General features: G+C 47.5%; 1 protein-coding gene across 1 annotated transcript in view; it reads right to left on the reverse strand.

The window, feature by feature from the left end:
• TNFRSF21 (TNF receptor superfamily member 21) overlaps positions 1-14,603 on the reverse strand; it is a 70,361-nt gene extending 55,758 nt beyond the window's left edge. The window contains exon 1 of the mRNA XM_047859190.1: positions 14,087-14,603. Coding sequence (XP_047715146.1) covers positions 14,087-14,173 — 87 coding nt within the window. The 5' untranslated portion in view covers positions 14,174-14,603. The remainder of the gene's footprint in view (positions 1-14,086) is intronic.
• Positions 14,604-17,260: the final 2,657 nt, after the last annotated feature.

A 17,260-nucleotide genomic window follows, 5' to 3' on the forward strand; every position in this document is an offset into this window, starting at 1 on the left:
GATCCATTTATCCCCTGCTTAAAACAATAGTTTCGAGGGACGCCTGGTAGCTCAGTCAGTTAAGCAGCCAACTCTTGGTTTTGGCTCAGGTCACGATCTCACAGTTCGTGAGATCGAGTCCCACATCAGGCTCTGCGATGACAGTGCAGAGCCTGCTTGGGATTCTGTCTCCCTCTCTCTCTCTCTCTGCCCCTCCCCTGCTCATGCTCTCTCTCTCAGATATATATAAACTTAAAAAAACAAAACAAAACAAAACCTCAGTGGCTTCACATACGACTTAGGATGAAATGCAAAATCTTTCACAGAGATCGGACTTCCTCTGCAATATCATCCCTGCCCTTCTCTTCCTAACTTAAATCAGGTTTCACGTTGTCCCCTCCCCTTTTTTCCTATGAAACCCATAATTTTGCAGTGGTACATCTGTCAAGGTTAGGTGTGCCTTCCCACCTGGACAAGCTCCATGAGGACAAGGATAGAGTCTGTTTCACATACCGATGCTAACGCAAGCCCTCAAGCCCTGTACCCGATTCATGACATACCTGACGAGTGTTTATTGACTCAATGAGTGGATGTGCAGACCACAAACAATTAGAAGCAACAAATTACAGTGTGATGGTACAGAAGCGGCTGCTGGAGCACAGGTGTGGGAGCCAATGTGAGAAAACCAAAAGGCCTCCACAATGTAGCCATCAGAATCCAAGTCTGGCAGCCTTCGGTGGGCGGGCACACAGTCTGTTTCACCTCCAAAGACACTAAGGACACATCACCGTTTTAAGAGAACCATGCCTGATGTACAAGAATTATGTTGGGCGGGGCGCTTGCGATGACAACCAGATGTCATGAAGAATTTAAAACATCCCTCTTCCTTTTATTTAAAAAAAAAAAAAATCACACTAATGTGAGACTTGGATTTGTGAGAGGTATAATGAGATTATTCTTCAGAAACTATTTTATGTTCCACCCTAGTCGAAACTTCAGTTCTTGGGAGATTTTCATTTATCCGGGATGCTGATTTCACCGGCCATAATGGCTAAATAACCAAATGTCAGTGTACCAACCCTCACCGTACAGGATGTGGGAGTGCTATAAATGCTTAATGAGTAGCCAAAAGGCAAACCCCAGGATAAACCAAATTGCAAAAGAGGAAAGAGGCAGCTCCAAAATGACCAGCTGTAAAGGCCCCCAAGGCTGCCACACTCACCTTGGTGGCCCACATCACACCGGTCCTGTTGTCACTTCTCCTCTAGGGCACTGGGATGAGACCGAGGACCAGAAGCACCCAGATGTGCAAACATAGGTCAGATTGCTGATGTTTATAAATCTTGAACAAGTCTTATCCCATGACCTCATCCTTCAAACAAACGGGAAAGAAAATCCCCTGCGGTTTACCTGTACAACGTGTTTATGCCATTCTTGCTCTGGATCAAATTCCAGTAATTTTTCATGGAAAATGAGTAAGCTCAAGGCAGTGACAGACTTCTGCCTATTCACAACGGGCAAGCAGGAAGACTGCTTTTGAGTTTGCTAGAGAAAATGTTTAATGGCACGTCAAACTATTATTTTAAGAGGGATCTCGGTTACTGTGATATTCGAACAAAGACAAGGCAAGTAAGTTATTGCTGAGATGGTGACCATAAAGCCTGCCAACTGATGCTCAAAAGGCAAAAGCCAGGCAGAGCTAGGCACCCCCAGAATTTCTGACCATTTTATTATGAGAGTCACATCAAATTTATTAAAGAAGCAGACATTGCTGGGAATTCTCCAAATTTGAAGGGGAAAAAGAACGGTATGAAGAGGAAAGCTGCAAGGACAAAGCCTCCACAAAACACAGATCTGTTCCCAGGTATGTTATATAAATTTGGTCAGCTTCTTGCATTCCCTATTATCTACGCTGCCTTAAAAAGGTCTTCTGTTGCTAGGGCAAAAGCAGGGACTGCTGTTAACGTCGGCGAATATAAAGAAACACCGAGGCTAGAATGTGCTGACTCCAGGGCTGGAAGGAGGCGAGCTCAGGGCATACTGGGAAAAGGAAAAACACAGGCACAACTTAACCCAGATGCTGTCTGGCCTGGAACCTGCAATGCAGAGGAGTGCCCGCACCCAGCACTGAGTCCTTGGACCACAGATTTCAGCTCCTTCCATCTAGGCCAGTGGCTAATTCCGTGGGCCAGGACCCCCGCCTACATGGGGAAGCCACATTATAAACAAGACAGTGGTCAAGGTTTAGGGGAAACACTTTTCTGCGCTCCCTGAGCATTTATAGAATCCTCATATAAACCAAGGCAACACTAACAACACCAGCCAGGGCAACGGTCCCGGCAGGAGAGCATAAACAAGACCTATTTTAGCCTGGCGTGTGCCCTGCAGGCTGGCTCCACCAGGTCCCGGCTGTAGGATCTTGGCGAGTGACCCAACCTGTGTCTCCGTGTCCCCATCGGTATAATGGCGAGAACTACTCTCCCAAGACTGTTTTCAGGATTCATCGTTAATACAGATAAAGCGGGTGTAACACGAGAGACACAAGTCAGCCCCCCGGATATTGTAGTTATTTTAATCATCACTCCTTCTGCTTATCACATTACTATATGGTAGCTTCATTGCCTTGGGATTAGGCAGTCTCCTAAAACACCCCAATTAAAATGCAAATGTCCAGTTCCTGAGAAGTGCATCAAAGACACCAGATTTTAGAGGCGCCTGGGTGGCTCAGTCGGTTAAGCGTCCGACTCTTGATTTCGGCTCAAGTCAAGATCTCAAGGTTCGGGAGTTTGCATCCCACATTGGGCTCCACACTGACGGCATGAAGCCTCCTTGGGATTCTCTCTCTCCCTCTCTCTGCCCCTGCCCTGCTCATGCTCTCTCTCTCTCTCTCTCTCTCTCTCTCTCAAAATAAATAAAACGTAACAAAAAAATTTTTTTTTAATTTTAAAAAGATACCAGACTTTAGAAAGCTGTAATCCTAAAACATTCCCTACTAGCCTTGGATCATGCTACAAAAACCAAAAAACAGAAAACAAAATACAGAGTGCACGGTGAGGAGTTAAGAGACAAACAAGGGCCAACTGACACTTCAAAAAAGGTTTAACATGTAAACAACACATAGCAAACGAGAAAACATAAGAGAGGAGAAAGGATTTACTTTCAATAAAGTGTACTTCAGACAAACGGAGCAGCAGAATTTCAGCAAGCATGTTCCAGAATGAGTTTCCCTGACCTGGTCCAACAGGATGCTCATGCTCTTGGGTCTGAAACACGGGGGAAGAAACTCCCGCCAGTCCCCTGCTTTTTTATAACCCAGTCCCCTGCTTTTTTATAGCCCACGAGCTAAGAATGATTTTTACTTTTTAAATAGTTGCAGGCGTAGGGGGGTGGGGGTGGGTGGCTGGGGTGAGAATCAAAAGACGAATAAAATTTTGTGACACATGGAAATTTGAAATTCAAATTTCAGTGTCCACAAATCCAGGTTTATTGGAACACAGCCACGCCCATTCTTTTAGGTATTGCCCAGAGCTGCTTTCAAAGCACAAAAGCAGAGTTGAGCGGTTTCCACAGAGACCACATGCCCCTCAAAGCCAAAAAAACACTATCTAGCTCTTTACAGATAAAGTGTACCAACCCCTGGCCTAAAAGTTTAGGAAATACTCCTGATGGCAGCCCTCCCAGAGGCACAATTCATATTAGCCTGTTGTGGCTCCAGGAGGCTCTGCAGGAGGCTGCAGACAATAGTGACTTCGCTGAATCCAGCATTTCCCAAACTTTTTTGGGAACTGGCCATACAATCCTTTACTCACGCAAGATGGATGAACACCCCGCAGAACACGTTGACGCAGTTTCCACCACCAACGTGCTGCTCGAGACCAGAAAAGTCAGCTAACCTGACGTTAAAAAGATCAAGCATAAAATTCAAAGCTGTCAGAATAGTCGGTTGAGCCCGACTGTAAAGAGATCCATTTCTGATTATTAAAACAAAACCAATGACAACCAAAGACACTCTCAGACACAAAAAAGAGGGGGTTTAAGAATTTACTCACCTCAATTTTTGTTATTAAATATAATGTTAAAAGTAGAACATAAAAATGTGTGCCACACACAGCTAACAAAAGCTTATAACCAAAAATGTAACGAATGAATGCAAATGAGGTTAACATAAATTCCACCCAACAGCTGAGACAGAGGACAACATGAGTAATTAATTACAAAGGTAATTATCACATGGATAAACTTATGACACCCTAGCAATCACCGAAATGTAAACGTGGGCAACCAAGGACCCTTACATATCTATATTAAAGCCGCATAAATAAATTAAAATGATAAACTCCAATGTTGGCAGCCTTGTGGGCTAGAAGGCACATTTATAGTTCCTGGTAGCACTTTAAATTAATTCAGTCTTTCTAAAGACAATCTGGCAGTATGCAGCTAGAGCCATAAAATGGTTCATTCATTTCCCGTGACCCAGCAATCCACTTTGGGGAATACACCCCAAATATACCTCACTTTTGGGAACAACCCAAAAGGAAAAAGAGCGGTTGGTCTGTACAGAGACAACTTCATCAGTGCTGCTCGCTTGCAGAGCAATGCCAATAACCCAAGCGTCCACCAACGGCAGGGTGGCTCAACACATGGCCAACCGGAGGAGAGACGGCTATTTAAAAATGGCAGGCGGGAAGGCTTGAACTGCATGAACCACAGGCACCTCAAACTGACCAACACACATCCAAACTTTGGGTTCCTGAGCCCACCCACCCGTCCCCCAGCTTTCCCCTTCAAAGTTGTCAGACCACCAAAGACTCCACTCAGGAACCAGGGAGTCCGGCTTGATGACCGAGTGAAAGCTGTCATGCTTTCCTTCAGCTCCTGCCCCCTCACATCTCATGGTCAGTAAACCCTCTCCAAAATCTTTCAAATCTAGCTAGTAATCCCCATCTTCCCTGCCACAACCCCAGAACCATAGTCTTTCCCCTGAACTAACTGCAAAAGAATCCAACTGGCCCTCCTGTATCTCCAGGTCCTCTTTCTTTCTTTCTTTCTTTCTTTCTTTCTTTCTTTCTTTCATGTTTATTTATTTTTGAGAGAGAGAGAGACACACACACAGAGCATGAGCAGGGGAGGGGCAGAGAGAGAGGGAGACACAGAATCCAAAGCAGGCTCCAGGCTCCAGGCTCCGAGCTGTCAGCACAGAGCCCGACACAGGGCTTGAACCCACGAGCTGTGAGATCATGACCTGAGCCGAAGTCAGACACCCAACCAACTGAGCCACCCACGCGCCCCTACAGGTCCCCTCTCTAAGCCTTACTCCACAGAACCGCCAGAGTGATCTTTTTTTTTTTTTTTTTTTAATTTTTTTTCAACGTTTATTTATTTTTGGGACAGAGAGAGACAGAGCATGAACGGGGGAGGGGCAGAGAGAGAGGGAGACACAGAATCGGAAACAGGCTCCAGGCTCCGAGCCATCAGCCCAGAGCCTGACGTGGGGCTCGAACTCACGGACCGCGAGATCGTGACCTGGCTGAAGTCGGACGCTTAACCGACTGCGCCACCCAGGCGCCCCCAGAGTGATCTTTAAAAGAAATCTCATTAAGGGGCGCCTGGGTGGCTCAGTAGGTTTAGCAATTGACTTCAGCTCAGGTCATGATCTCATGGCTCGTGAGTTCAAGCCTCTCATCGGGCTCTGCGCTGACAGCACAGAGCCTGGAGCCTGCTTCAGATTCTGTGTCTCCCTCTCTCTCTGCCCCTCCTCCACTTATTCTCTCTCTCTCTCTCTCAAAAATAAACATTAAAAAACTTTTTAAGAAATCTCATTAAAATCATATTACAAGGTTGCTTACAACTGTATGCCCAGCGACATCCTGACACCTTCACATCTTTAGAGGGCTTGTCCAACCTGACCCCTGCCTGCCTCTTCAACCTCAGCCCACACTCCCTTTGCCCCTACTCGCTGAGCACCAACTGCAGTGGCGTTCTGCCTACACTCTGAACATGTAGACTCCTTCCTACCTCTGGACCCTTCTACGTGCTGTTCCCTCTCACTGGCAACCTCTTCCTTGTGCTCTTTCAGAACATCGCCCTTCCTGTCTTCCCTAATAAACTATGAACTCCAAAAGGGAAGGAGTAAAAGGCCACGAGAGGCCTTTTACTATCCCACCCAAAGTCTAGCCATGCCTGACATTTCGCAGTGCAATTTAGCAAGGCGCCGTAAATATTTATCAAATGAAGGAAAATGTCTCTGTCAGGTAAGATAGATGCATAAAGGAAAGCAGAATACAAGCAAGTATGTATACATGAGTTTTAACTACTCGTAAATGTGTGTATATCAAAGAATAAAAATGAATTGGGAAGAGAAATGCATACCCACTAGGTTCCTCAAGTCTGCCGATTCGCCTAAGTTTAAAATGTCCTTTGTTAATAACTCAAACACCCTCCAGTTGTAGCTCAAAGTGTTGAGACGCAGCTCCAGACCCAACTACCCTCCAGCCTGTCTAGAATGAATGGTTAGTTTAGAGCGAGATCCTGGACTCCTAGAAGTAAAGGAAGAGCAAAAAGTGAATGATAACCAGTTAAATTATTCTGGAAACCTGTTACCATTTGCCTTTGAATCTTTTCCTCCCTCCCCGGCCCATTTCTCTTAATCCTGGTGAAGCCAACTTGGCCGTACCTAGGATGAAATCAAATAATGGTCTTGTCTCAAGAGTTCTTTGAGAAACCAGAATCCCAACCTCTTTCCCAGAACCAATGGTTAAACTTCTCCTCATCCTTGGCCTTTCTTTAGTCTACTCAGCATCTACAATCTAGGAAGAGATATGTTTAAAAGCCCGCTTAAGAGAATGCTAAAAGTGAGTGTCAGAAACCACACACAAACACATGACTTACGGGACCGTGCAGATCATGGAGTTCAACCAGTTTCTAAGAGACCTGCAAAGTTACTGAAGTAAATACTACTAACAGATGAGGCAAACCCATGCACTAATCCTACACAAATAACCAGGCTGGCAGCGAAGAAAACCCTACCAGGTCCTCAAGTTCTCCGGAAAAGTGAGTTAAAACTACTTGCTAAGCAGAACCCCTGTCACACCGTTACTCACTAAGCAAATATTTGTCAAAATGACCCAAGGCGTAGGAAAGCAAAGCATCCATTCCCTAGTTATAACATTTCAATTTGCAAGAATATCTTTCCATCCTAACCATGGCACCATCGTCCGTCCACTTTCAGTCCACACACACACACACACACACACACACACACACACAGGTTGCTCTTACTTTATAATCAGCTGTTCTGGCTAAACTTCCTAGTGCCATCACAGGGCAGAATGCCTTGCCAGGGAGAAAGGGAAATGTTCGACTCTCAGGTAAAATCATTCCCTTAACGAGAAACGAAATTCCAATAACTGAAGGTTACTTGTTCCCTACCCACAACTTGGCTGAGAAAGCATTGTGTACAAAGCCACAATGGCCTAGATGGGAATCCTCTCTCTGCCACTTGCCAACTGCTTGACCATAACTTCTCTCACACCTCAATCCCTTACTTATAATATGGGGCTAATGCTACTACATCATGGACTTATAAGGTATACTGAGATCATTTGTAGAAGGTATTCAACACGATGTCAGTGGTAATGTCAATAAACAGGAGCTTAGTAATATCCACATCAGTGATTAATATGAACAGCCATTAATATTCCTCCTCTCTGGGCTCTCAGTGCAGAAGCCTTCTTGAATCCACAGCTACTCTCATTTGATTCCGGGACTCACGGACGCAAGCCTCTCCTGCCTCCTAAATCCATTAAACTCAGGTTCCTTCTCCCAAAACAGATCTGCATAAAGCTCCAAGCGGATGACCCACCAAGCAGTTCTGGTGGTGAAAAGGCAAATGGAAAATGATATAAGATCGGGGAAAGGGCCCCTGCTATGACGTAGCTTACAAAGCCCCCTTACTTCTCTGTTGTTTTCCTTTTGTTCTTTACTTTGCAACAAAGCCTTAGACAGAATTTCCAAATCTCCTAAATTTTGTTTAATGTTTATTTATTTTTGAGAGAGAGAGAAAGGGAATGAATGGGGGTGGGACAGAGGGAGAAGGAGATACAGAATCCAAAGAAGGCTTCAGGCTCTGAGCTGTCAGCACAGAGCCCGACGTGGGGCCCAAACTCACAAACCACGTGAGATCGTGAACTAAGCCGAAGCTGGATGCTTAACTGACTGAGCCACGGAGGCGCCCCCATAATTTCCAAATCTTCTAAAGAGGAGATGGGGCTATAGAGGTCAGTGTCCTGACTACCCACCTATACCCGGCCCACTCTCACCCTGCTAGAGCTCCCTTGGAGCAAACTTTTCCTCCACTGCAAGCATCGGTCTCTACAAGGCCGGGATGCTGATCGGGGCGGGGAAACAGCCAGAATCCAGGGAGAATGGACCATTCCAGGAGGACTCTCCACCCCTCAGGAAGAGTGAGGTCAAAATCGTAAATATCCGTGAAACCACAGCTTTGAATCAAAAGCCTGAATATCAGTGAGCCTCACCTGTCTGAAGCCCCAAGGTTAGGACACACTCACTGACACCTGCCAAGCTCCTCCCTGGTTATACCTCTGCCCGGGCTCCTCTCCCCTGGACTCAGGCCAGGAAACGGGAGGTGGTAGGAAAGCCAGGTGGCAGCAGAGAAGCCAATTTCAGACTCTTGTTTATTTTTTGGTACTTGACAAATACAAACACTGAGACAAAGACAGTACTTATTCGTGATCTAGCACCCCTCCCCAGTTCCTAAAGAATCAAAGCTCAGCAGCTGCTACCCCGGCAGCAACAAAGCCCAGTGTCCTGCTAATGCTAAACACGGATCCAATTTGGGGGAACAAGTTGACTCCTATTAAGGCTTCTGTTTTCATTCCATCAAACACACATATCCGTGCCTGATGGCCCGGACTGAACCTGCTTCAAATGGTCATCGGGCACATGCCCAAAGGCGATGACATACCCTAGGCTCCTCCAGTCACAGAGCAGAAGCATCTGAGTTTTCCAGGAAGTTGCCAGTGACTTAGCCTCAGCAGAATTTGCCAGGCCTGTTTGGGGGGGAAGAGGGTCAACAGCGTTTAGTGCTTACTGGAAAATAGACGTTGCCATTTATGCAGTGATAAGTCACTCAATTCATACTGGCTCCTAAATAGTCTGGCGATCTGACTATTTCCTGGTATCAATCAATCGATCGATCGATCGATCAGGTTTACCCAAGCCAATTATGCGTTACAAAGAGCAGGTGGAGTACAAAACCAACTTGCAGCTTGTCAATGGAGTCACCAAAGACTCACTTTCACCCCTCACTTTTACAGATGGACTCAAAGGCAGAGTTGAAGTGGGATGTCTCCACATTCTGATCTACAGTGCAGAAAGTACACAGACCACCTGTTAGAGAGCCCCTTAAGCCACACCTACTTGCCTCTATCCAATAAGGCATACCTGGAGAAAGTCACCTTCTTCAACCTGTCCTGGAAAAGAGGGCATTAACTGTTTGGACCACATCCAGCTTGGTAGCCTTTGTGCAAATTTAGCCACACTAAAACACGTATAATTTCGCCAGTTGGTGATCTGTGTCTATTTAGTCTCAGGTTTTTTTCCTTTAACTTAAGGTAGTGTACTTTCCACAAGGAACTTTTTTCTTGCTGATCTGGTTTGCCCGTGTATTTTATTTTACAGTAGATTTTTGTCTGTTTGTTTTAGACTGAACCTGAGGCAGATTCAGCCATATGCCTTTGGAAACAGTGCAGATTGAGAAAGCTTGATCCTATTCTACACATTTTGACAAGGGGGATGGGAGATTCACGGGGTAAGTCAGAAATCCTGCGTTCCAGTCCAAGTCGGCCTTCCCTGTTCTTCCGATTATAAGTCACTTCCCCTACCAGTGCTAATGTAGGTTATTCTGAGACCTGGGAAGGTTTTTCTTCTGCTGGCTTTCAAACTAAACAAGCCAAAGTCACTTAAAGTAGTCTAAAGATTTTAACATCAACCACACGTTGTGTATTACTTTGAGTACATTCATCCACAGACTCCATATCAGCCTTACTGATAGCCATGTGCATTTTACATACCACAGAAACCGTGCCTGAGGAGCAAGATCCAAATCCCAACTCATCCCTGGGTTCCCACTGCCTAGTACAGCGCCTCTCTCAGAGCAGGTGCTCAGAGTAGGTTTGCTAACATGGAAAGGAAATCAATTCCCCTAATCTAGGCTCTTGTCTTCCCTCCAGCTTTCCCTTGCCACTTACCCACTCTATGATTTGAGAGTTATATTAAAGAAAGGAGAAAATCTTTTGGATATAATACCAGCTCTGATTCAGAGTTCTACTTGAACTTGCCATCAAGTGCTTCAGGACTTCAGGCCCCACCAGACCACTCCAGGCATGCCTAGCCCAATAGCCAAAGTCAAGTGCCAAGAAGCTAGATGATTAACTTCAATAAGCGAAGGGCAGGAGGTGACACGAAGCTAGACATCCAGTCTCAGTGACCGTGGCATTACTTGGTACTTTCTAGGCCGGCACACGGCTGAACAGGCTCCTAGAACGAACGCCCCTCTATCTGGAATTCGTAATACGTGCAGAATAGCAGTTTCCAAAACTTCAGACCTCATTTCCTTATCCATTACGGTTCCCTTCTCTTCTGACTGCCTCCCTGCCAACATTCTATCTTTCCGGTCAAAGCAAGCTCCCTGAGAGCAGGAGACCCCTGTGAGTGTGTCCTACCTACTGGGCATGCCCTTGTAGGGCATTCCTTAACAACGGCACAAACTTCAAAGCCTCACTTCTCTCCAGACTTTCGGCCTGGAACACATAACATTCCATCTCTCAGTTTCTGGTTTACGTTCCTCATTAATACTCTGCAACAAACCAAACCACCAGTCTCAACTTTCCTCCGGTGAGCCTTCGGTTGCTACACTTCATCGTCTAGCAATTTGGAGTCGTGAAATGGGTAAAGTGGCACAGGAGTGAGCAAGAGTACGAGCCGAGGAGTCAGGCGCTGCTGGGTCCCGGCCCGAGTGCCATCACTAGCGAGCTGTGTGGCCCAGCACAAACCAATGAAGTTTTTGCAGCCCTAGGTTTCCTCATCTGTAAAATGGGCATAACACCACCTGCTTTGCAGAGATGTTGGGAGTAAATGAGATACGGTATATAAAGCACCTGACACAGTGATTTATATATATATGTGATATTGTATGTTATGTAGGTATCATGAGTTTTTTCTAAAGCTTATTAAAGAGATATGAGATTTTCATACAGTTGGCCTGTCATCCCGAAAAAACAGTGTCAAAAATGATGACAATAATGGGGTGCCTGGGTGGCTCAGTCATTTGGGCCGCTGACTTCAGCTCAGGTCATGATCTCACAGCTCGTGAGTTCGAGCCCCGCGTCGGGCTCTGTGCTGACAGCTCAGAGCCTGGAGCCTGCTTCAGAATTCTGTCTCCCTCTCTCTCTACCCCTCCCACACTTACGCTCTGTCTCTCTCTCAAAAACAAACATTACAAAAAAAAATTTTTTTTTTAATTTTTTTTTAATGTTTTATTTATTTTTGAGACAGAGCATGAACGGGGGAGGGGCAGAGAGAGAGGGAGACACAGAATCGGAAACAGGCTCCAGGCTCTGAGCCATCAGCCCAGAGCCCGACGCGGGGCTCGAACTCACGGACCGCGAGATCGTGACCTGAGCTGAAGTCGGCCGCTTAACCGACTGAGCCACCCAGGCGCCCAGAAAAAATTTTTTTAAATGATGACAATAACAATCATAGTCATAAAAAGAAGATATTTGAAAAACTAGAGTAACTGAAAGCCATAATAAAAAGAATATTTTATTGAGTGCACTCTTTTTTAATCTAACTGCAATATGTGGGTAGAACACTAACTTCCCCACTTCCCCCACGAGTGTTCTGAGCACCTGCCATGGTTCGCTGGGCTCCAGTGCCTGTTGTCTGCCATTTTCACATGGCTAAGAACTCCAAAGGGATAAATAATCCTATACCAATATCATGAGATCATCATTTTACACATTAGCAATGTCTATCCTGAGGACTGGGCTTGCAGAGTGGGGATGGGAAAAAAATAAAAGACATCACCTCGTTGGGTGTTAGAGCAAAATCCCTGGTGACCCCTGGCACACCCTCTCGGTCACCCTCAGGACAACTGGGTCAACCCCAAGCCATTTCATGGACTGAATTAGTTGCCAGGAGAATAAGGACTCTCACTTGAGTTAACAGCCTGAGGTAGCCTCTAAGCCCCCCTATAAATCTCATTTTTAAAAAAGACAGCTACACTTAAATTCTCAGGTCTTTCGTTGCAAATCCAGGGCACGATTTTTGGATAAACTGAGTTTAACGATTTCAGGAAAGGAGCATGGTTCTTTCTCTGATGGTCAAAGCAGTGGAGACACTTTCATTATGTGGAGACCTTCCTTTAAACACCTATCTCATGCTCAAATGTAAAATGAATGAAATATCACACGGACTCAGGATTTAACCGAGGCAAGGACTGTGTGCGGCATGTAATAATCAGATATGTCAGAGGGACCAACAGGCATGTGGTGGGTAGAGGAGCATGGAGAAATTCAAGGACTGATGTAACTCCACTGATGTTAGGGTCAGTGTTCCCATGGGCCGAGATGGTTTCTCTCCACACCAACACTGTCAACCCAGGTCCACTGCTTGAAGAGACGCCCATCCCCACCCCCTTATGCTCAGCATCCCTCCCACTTGTTTCAAGGATACAGATCTTGACTTTGCCATTACTATTAATGGGCAGAAAAGACGCTGAAAGGAGACTGGGACTTGCCTCATTATAAATGCTAACAGCACCAAACTTTTCTTTAGCCTCTCTTTTCCCCTTAAGACCTACACTCACACAGGGAACCAGAGCGTCTGTAGGATGAATTCCCAGGCCATAGCAACTGCAATGCCCTGGGATCTAAGAGATCTTGGCTAACCAGCCATTAAGCCCTTTTCGGGAAGGAGACAGCGAGCCTGCCTTTCCCTTACACAGCCCAGCCATGAAAATAGGCTCTTGTCTTTTGTTTTTGTTTGGGTTTCAGCTAAGAATCTCTGTCCTCCCTCCAGAGACAAAAAGACAGGCATGGGAAGCTTATGGTGGCTCAAGGGCTTGATCTCAATTTTTCTTCCACCTGACTCGCCCCCTCCCTTCCAACATTTGGAAAGGGGAAGGGATCTGGGGAAGTTGAGGATAAGTTTTAGGTCAAGGGGTGGTTTCAGGCTTTGACCAGGTAAGCGAAGGAGGACTAGGTCCAGGGCACGCCCTGGAGGCTGAATGCGGCTCGGGTGAAGAACGAACCTGCTCCCCTTTGCAGGGTCACCTGCCTGGCCGCAGGTAAGCGAGCGATAGGAAAGGCTGGAGCAATTCATCTTCCTTTATGTGGGTCTCTCCCCCTCCCCCCACTCAAGTGGCAGCGCGCTGGCTGGCTGGGAGCCGGCGCTTCGGAGGCGCCCGACAGCGGGTCTAAGGGTCCTTTTTTTGGCACGCAGAAACTGCGACCCACCCGAGGCGCGGAGGAGAGGTGGGGGAGGGGCGGCCGGCGCGCCGCTCGGGAAGGCACCGCGCGGACGCACCTAGGTCTCCGGCGGCCGGGGCGCACCGGAACCGCTCTCCCACTGCGGTAGCATCCCGACACGACACTGCAGCTGCAGCACAGCGGCGGCCGCCGCCCCCGGCGCCCCGCCCCACGCCACGCGGAGGGCGCAGCGGCCCGTGCCAGTGCCGGTGTGTGGAGGGGGTAGGGGGCGCCGGGGGCCCGAGGTGCGGGAAAAGCCCCGAAATGCGCAGGAAGCCGGGCGGCCACCTCTAGCGCCTCCTCCAGCGCAGCCAGACCGCGAGGAAAACAGTTCGCCTTCATTCCAGAGTCCCGGCTGAGCCCGGTGGCTCCCCCAGACGACCCGGGTACCTTCCCCTCGGCCTGCACGCTCTGCCACCCTCACCGCCACCCCCACCCCCACCCAGCCGGGCGGACCCCGCGCCCCCCGCAGCCCCGGCCCGGGGACCCGCCCCGCTCCCGGAGCGCGGCGCCTTGGGCTCCCGCGCGCCCGCCGCCCCCGGTCCCCCCCGCGCGCTCACCAGGAGAAAGGAGCCCGCGATCATCGTAGCTCTAGCGACGCGGCTGCAGGAGGCGAGGGCGGTGCTGCTGTTCGCGGAGGTCCCCATGGCTGAGCCCGGGGCTCGCAGAGGCGCCCGGGGCGCGTGGCCCCTTGGCAGCTGGAGTCGGCGGCTGCTTCTGCCCAGCGCCGCATCCACCGCCGCCTCCCGGCCGGGAGCCCATCTACCTCCAACACCCCATGTGCACTGCGGCAGCCGGGCAGCCGGGCAGAGGAGGGAGGCGGCGAGGGAGGCTCCGGGGGCGCTCAGCACCTGCCCAGCCGCGCGGCCGCCCGGGCGGGGAGAGGCAGCGGTGGCTGCAGCCCGCGCCTCCCCGTGCTCTCCTCCGACAGCGGCTGCGGAGAACCAGGGAGGAGGGCTGGGCGCGAGAGAGCAAAGGAACAACTTCCCATAGCGAAGCCTCCAGCCACTGCCAACCACCCTCCACCGCTGCCTAGACCGGCCGGTGAGGGACTGAGTCGGGTGGCCGCCGGGCGCGGGGACACACGTGGTGGCGCCGAAGGGGCGGGGGATCGGCCCTTTGTGATGTCACCCGGGAGGAGGCCGGGCTCTTTGTGCGATCAGCACCGGGAAGGCGTTCCAGGTCGAGCGGGGAGGGAGAGGGTGCCCCTTGGCGTTGGCTGAAGGAACTGCAGCTGCTTTTTGACCCGGGGAAACCGCGGCGAAGGTATGCCCACCCCTGGCCCAAATTTACTTGTTTTTTCTAAGACGATTCTAAGTAAATTATTTCTGCGACAGGCGCCCATCTGTGGTTTTTGACGCAGTGATTAAAAACAGCCAAGCACCCTAGAACACGTAGATGAACTGCGTGCCAAAAATATACCAGTGAGTTGGTTCTCAAACCTGGCTGCGTTTTCGAATCACCTGAAGAGTTGAAAACACATGTATGCATGCCTGATCCCACCCCAGAGATTCTGATTTAATCGAAAATAGGGTGTGGCCCGAGCATTGGGATTTTTATAGGTTCGCCAGGTCATTTTACTCTGGAGCAAACTCCGAAAACCTCTGGGCTGATGAGCACAGTTAAGGAAACCCAGACTAAGAGTTCCAGACTCAGAGTCTGTGGAGTTGGGTCCGTGGGTGGTCTTTGTGAGGCCTTGGAAATCCTTGAGATGTGTGGGCAGGTGCATCTTTCTAATTAAAGGATCCAGTGTTTTGAATCAGATTATCACCGAGATGAAAAACATTTCTTCCCCCCCCCCCCCAAAAAAAAGTGTTAACATTTTGTAGTTGAGTTTCAAATGCCGTTGTGGGCGGGTAGAAAGGAAGTTAGTTAGCACAGTGCTTCAGAAGTAGGAACAGCCAGAACGTTATCTTGGATAGTTAACATCTACATTTCTGAATGTGAGATATGACCCAGCATCCCTTTCTTTGGAGGGAGTCCATCCCCTGACTGTGACCGCCTTGTCTGGTACCATGGTGTCCATCGTCTAGATACTGACTGCTCATAGAATACTGTATTGAACCTGCCACTTTCACTCTGTCGTCCTCATTTGTGAGCCCTGTGGTGCTGGGCTTGTTCCAGCTTTCCTTGACCCCTTCTAGTTCAAGGTACACACTTTCTCAGTCACCTGCTTCAAGACTCCCAGTACCCCTGAAGATAACCTATTAAAACAGAGGTGTGAACTATTCATTTTTTGATTGACATATTTGTGCTTTGCCCATTGTTCTGTGCTTGCTTGGAAGATGATAAAAAGATAGATAGATAGATAGATAGATAGATAGATAATAGATTCATTCCAATCTCTTATTTCAGACATCTATCAGTAAAGAAAAGGATTATCCATAAATATTAAAGGGGGGGACCATAATGTCTAACCTCTGGTTAAATTAAAAGAATGGGTAGAAAATATTACCACTCAATATGTAGTTTGGGGAGAGGGTAATGTTTGGATTTGAATGTCTCTAGCTATTTCCAGAAAGTTCAAGAGAGTGAGGGTTATTTATTGTGTCTCCATATATAATGGTTTCAACTATTTCTTTAAAAACTCAAAGGACTGGTCAATATCATCATGTTTTTTTAAAAAGTTACATGGGTGTAAAAAAATGGGGGTGGATGGGTGAGAGTGACAGCCCTTGTTTGTTAGCTAGTTCATTTAACTCCTCACAACTAAACCTACCTTGCTCAAAGCCGGAGCTGATTGATTTGCTTCATGAACTTGGGCAAATTTCGGGTTTAGGTTTTGGGTTACTATGCAGGTGTAAGGAGTCCTGTCTTAACTGTCTCTCTTCTTAAAAGAAGTTTGAATTGTGATTTCACCACTCACAAGTTTCACCATTTCCCCCGGTGTGGTATTGATCACATCAAGTTGAAATTAAATATCCATTTTGAGGGATGAAAACTTCACTCAATCCTGTTTTCTACTAACATTTAAGTAAATGTCCCTCTATAGGAGTCATAAGTGGGTTATGGATAATTTGAATCTAAGTGGGGTGTGAAACTGTTACTTTGAATTCAAATATATGAATGATCTTATTTCACTCCGTAAAAATTCTTCAACTATTGATTAACTCGTTGCCACATTTTCAGTGTGGTCACTCAGATATGTTTATTTTCTGGGAAAGGATGGAAATCCAGTAACCCATAAGGATTAGCTTTGTCGTATTTCTGCCACATCACCCTCCAACTCCCATCTCCTTATACACCTCCCAGCTTTGGGCTTTTTTTTCACATTTCTGCCATTGCTACACATTTCTTCTAGGCTTCCAGTTTCAAAATCATTGTTGCTTCTTTTCCCTCTGTTAGCACATTTCCAGTCAATCTGCTTCTTCTATCCTCCCATATATTTTTTTTTCCATTTTCTTTGTCTTGCTAGCTAAATCCGGATTACATATTTGGACGCTGGAGAAATCACCAAAACTACCATCTTGCCTCGAGTTTTGCCTTAAACTGTTATTTATCCTGCACACTTGGGGCGGTTCTAATAAAATTCCAGTTTTCAAAAAGGTGAGCATGCCCAAAAATGCGAGCACCCAGTTTTTATCATGAAAATAGAAGTGGGCTGCATCCTGTGTAGTGTATGGCCAATATCCTGAGCTGATCCTCGGTGAAGGAAAGGCAGGAATTGACAGGAATAGGTGTGAGCACGTGGAAGGTACAAGAATCCAAGGAAGCCAGGCTCAGAGAAAGAGCAG

This window comes from Prionailurus viverrinus, chromosome B2, assembly GCF_022837055.1.
Source record: "Prionailurus viverrinus isolate Anna chromosome B2, UM_Priviv_1.0, whole genome shotgun sequence".
Classification (NCBI taxonomy): Eukaryota; Metazoa; Chordata; class Mammalia; order Carnivora; family Felidae; genus Prionailurus; species Prionailurus viverrinus.